Source organism: Emydura macquarii, unplaced genomic scaffold (assembly GCF_026122565.2).
Source record: "Emydura macquarii macquarii isolate MOO-44397 ecotype Brisbane River unplaced genomic scaffold, CSIRO-AGI_Emac_v2 contig_2422, whole genome shotgun sequence".
Lineage (NCBI taxonomy): Eukaryota > Metazoa > Chordata > Testudines > Chelidae > Emydura > Emydura macquarii.
Window position 1 is genome coordinate 1,419,958 of NW_027132559.1, and position 4,188 is coordinate 1,424,145.

Consider the following 4,188-nt stretch of genomic DNA (forward strand, 5'->3'; position numbering starts at 1 on the left):
CCAATATTTTGCCCCAAACCGCATATGCTGCATGCATCAAGAGGTACTCAAACAAATAAGCAAATCTCTCAATTTAAAATAAAACTGATCTGTCAGAAATGGTTCAAAAGATGTGTGGGTGTGCACAAGTTTGTATCTCATTGAAACAAGCTTGTACATCACTAATAGACAGCTGCGTAAAACACAGTACACAGCTAGACCCAGTACGTCGGCTGATAGTTATAAGATAGAAAACAAATGTATTTTTTGGATATACATGCCCGGTCTTCAGCTGCTCTAAATTGGTATAGTTCCATTGAATTCAAACAGAGCTACACCAATTTACACCTGCAGAATAGTGGTGCTACTTGTACCTGGCATAGGTCTTAAGGGGTCTTAGTTTCTATTATGGAAGTGGCCATAGTGTTTGGTTTTTCACTAGAGACAAGGGAGTCGACTGTGCAAACCTTGCACATACTGGAGGGCACCTATTCACACGGGTAAAACTATTTACATTAGAGAGTGTGAGATTGATACCTTTTTGCAGAAACTATTTATAAACCGTTCATGTTTACCTTTTCCTGTTTACTCATTTATCTTATGCTATCTCTTGAACTGTTTTGCCGCCATAGTTATTCTAAAGCTGTTGGGAGACTCTACAACAAAAGTACATCACACGCTCAACAGTCTCCACCACCAAGGGAAAAGACCATTTGGACACATCTGTGACCAAAGGAGGAAGAAGACAGGTAGAACAGATACCAAACCAAGTCCTGCCTCCTTAGTCAAGGTAAAATCCATCTATATTAAATATACTGTAGTCTTAACTGTCATTAACTAACAATAGTCAACAAGGGGGAGACACATCTTGAGAGATACTTGTCCCTAAATAACGTAGAAAGCGATGTTTTTTCAACTTGACTATTAAGCCAACTAAGGTGGAAAAGGGAGAAGAGGAAAACAGTACATTTTGGAAGTCGTGAAGATGAGAAGAGGGTATCAGCAGCATAAGAATAACCTAAATGTCAGAGCCATTGAGCACCTGCATTTCCTATTCATTTTAGTAAAATTACTCTTATACTAGTGTAAATGAGATATGAATTATATTATATTTATTATTATATCATAACTATTTATTAATATAATGTATTTTATATATTTATAATGTATTTATTTCTATAATTTTTATTTATTATATTATTATATATTATATATAATTCAGATTCCTATATAATTATATATTATTATAAATTATATATTGTTATAAATGAATTATATATCATTCATATTCATAAATCAATACATTATATACTAGTGTACTCATACTAATGTAAATAAGATATGAATTATATTTACATATTATTTCACATGGGATATATTTTAATATACATTCACTGTACAGATATCTGTTCCTTTATAAGTATTAAACATAATTATAGAATTATGTTAATTATGTTGGAATTATAGTAGAGACTTAGCTTAGACAACATATTGCATTAACCGTCTCTCATTCCTTATTATTTCTAACTAAAGATCTTTGCATTAAAACAGTTCTTTAATTTTTTATAAAGAGATTTTCTGTACATAACATGCTGATTGACTGCTGTGGGACGCCATGTGAAGATTTAGGAGTTTGGATGAGGAATGGCAGGGTTCAACAGTAGGAGTAGATAGTAAATTACAGTTCGGATTTCCCTTCCACTCCCTCTTAACCTGGCACAAAGGGGACCCTCCGTTACGAAATCTTCCCACTTTGGTGCAAATGAGAGGTTCAACCATCTCAACAGCATTATTCCACTGGTGAAAGAGCTTGTGCAGAGGTAGAGAAAATCTGCCAGGTTAACAAGGAAAAACCCCACTTTCCCAGGACAGTGTAGGTTTCTGTGAGAAAATCTTCATAGAGATCTCCTTCCTCTGACTTCCCTCCTGGATATTTTTTCCCCATAAGAGTGGATGATCTGTGTCAGATTTCAAAATTCTGGATGAACCTTCAAGAAACAAAGAATCTGTTTTCAAGATTACGGCAAGAAAAATGCGAATGTTTTACTAATTAGAAAAAAGTTATTTCTAAACAGATTGCTTTTCATAGTTTTTTCCTGATGTGTCAGGACCTCCTTACAGCACATTCTGCAAATCAGACCCCTTTAAGTTGTCTCAAGTTGAAGTATCTAAAAACTGATCACCCAAAAATCATTAGTCGCTTTTGAAAATCCTGGTAATAATATTGTTAAATTGAATACATTGAATTTCATCATACATTAGAGAGAGAGAAACCACCAATAATGGTTTTGATTTTCAAAACTAGAAGACGGAGATAAGACAAAAAATTGCAGCTCAGCTTGGATAAAATTGTTACATAGAGATACAATGCCAACAGATGGCTTCTCCAGTCAGTTATGAGGCTCTATATAACTTCTTGGTAAAATGCTCTTTATTATAATACACAGAAACCTGGATTCTGCAATGCTTAGGCCTAACCTCCACACAATTTTTGTACCAGTATAACTGTCAGTTAGCAGTGCAATTTTAAAAAAACCAAAACAATAGAGTTATACTGATATAACTCCTAGTGCATTGTTGCAGTGATACCAGTGTAAAGGTGCATATTATACAGATATAGCTTATTCCCCTTCTTGTATGGGAATAAGCTATACCAGTATAACTGCATCCATTTGGGGGGGAGGGGCTTCGCACTAACCAGTTTAGCTAAAATGGCATGATTTTGTATTTAGACAAGCCCTTGCATTGCTCAGTACCTTATTCCTCAAGCAGTCGCATTGATTTAATTCAGCGTGAATAACAGTGGCAGAATGTGGTCTTCTGTAATCCTTATATACTGATAATCCTTTAATCCTCTCTTTCTTATGCACAGGTATTAAAAATGACCATTACAACCCTTTTCCCAAACACCACATATAACTATATGTATGATGAAGACACCTCTCCTTGCAATGATTTCAGCAGGTTTAAATCACTGTTTCTTCCAATAATTTACTGCCTGGTGTTTGTCTTCTGCCTAGTGGGAAATGCATTGGTCATATGTGTACTCTTGACCAGGAAGAAAATCACCACCACGACCGACGTATGTCTGCTGAACCTTGCAATCTCTGACCTGCTGTTTGTTTTCCCACTTCCATTTCAAGCTCACTATGCTATAGAACAATGGATTTTCGGAAATGCAGTGTGTAAAATAATGGCTGGCATTTATTACATAGGCTTTTACAGTAGCATTTTCTTTATAACCCTCATGAGCATCGACAGGTACATAGCAATCGTTCATGCTGTTTATGCTATGCGAGTTCGGACAGCCACCTGTGGCATAATTATAAGCTTAATCCTGTGGATGATGGCTGGTTTGGCTTCCATACCAAATATGGTGTTTAACCAAGAAGTGGAAATTGAACAATCTCTTGCGTGTGTCCCCAAATATCCTCTGGGCCAAGAGACCTGGCGATTTTTCACTCAGTTGGAAGTCAATGTCTTGGGCCTTTTGATCCCGCTCAGCATCCTCATTTACTGCTATTCCCACATCCTGAAAAATCTGCAGAGCTGCAAAAACCGAAACAAGATCAAAGCCATCAAGATGATTTTCATCATTGTGGTCATCTTTTTCCTTTTCTGGACTCCCTTCAACATTGTGCTTTTTCTAGACTCTCTGAAGAGCTTCCATGTCATAGAGGACTGCGAGACAAGCCGAAGGCTAGCTCTGGCCCTGCAGGTGACCGAATCAATTTCCTTCATCCACTGCTGCCTGAACCCGGTGATATACGCTTTTGCTGGTGAGCTGTTTAAAGCTCACCTTCAAAGACTATTCCAAACCTGCATCCGTTGCATTTCATGTGCTACTAGTAACAATTCAACCAATCATTCTCACTCCTTGTCAACTCAAGTATTAGGCTATTCTGACAGTGACAGAGTTCTGTAAGCTTTTCCATTGCTTCCCCAGGCATACTTTCTAACTGCATTCATCTAAATACCGTGATTGCTCTAAAAAAAAGGAATCAGCATTGACTTCGCTCAATGTTCTATCTCCACAGTTTATTTTTTAGGGATGGAGGAAAGTTGGTCCTGGATTTTGACTTCCACTCCTTCAAAAATTGCAGCAATTCCTCCAAACACATGGTCTGTACAGAGATTCTATCTAGAAACCCACACATGAGCAGAACATGATCTGAAACCTTTGTGGACAATGAAAGCCTTCAGTGAATG

General features: G+C 37.0%; 1 protein-coding gene across 1 annotated transcript; it reads left to right on the forward strand.

Annotated features, from left to right (window-relative positions):
• Positions 1-712: 712 nt before the first annotated feature.
• Positions 713-3,904, forward strand: LOC137162042 (C-C chemokine receptor type 8-like). The gene is made up of 2 exons (XM_067561610.1): positions 713-769; positions 2,852-3,904. The coding sequence occupies exon 2, from the start codon at positions 2,861-2,863 to the stop codon at positions 3,902-3,904; it is 1,044 nt and encodes a 347-aa protein (XP_067417711.1). The 5' UTR covers positions 713-769; positions 2,852-2,860.
• Positions 3,905-4,188: the final 284 nt, after the last annotated feature.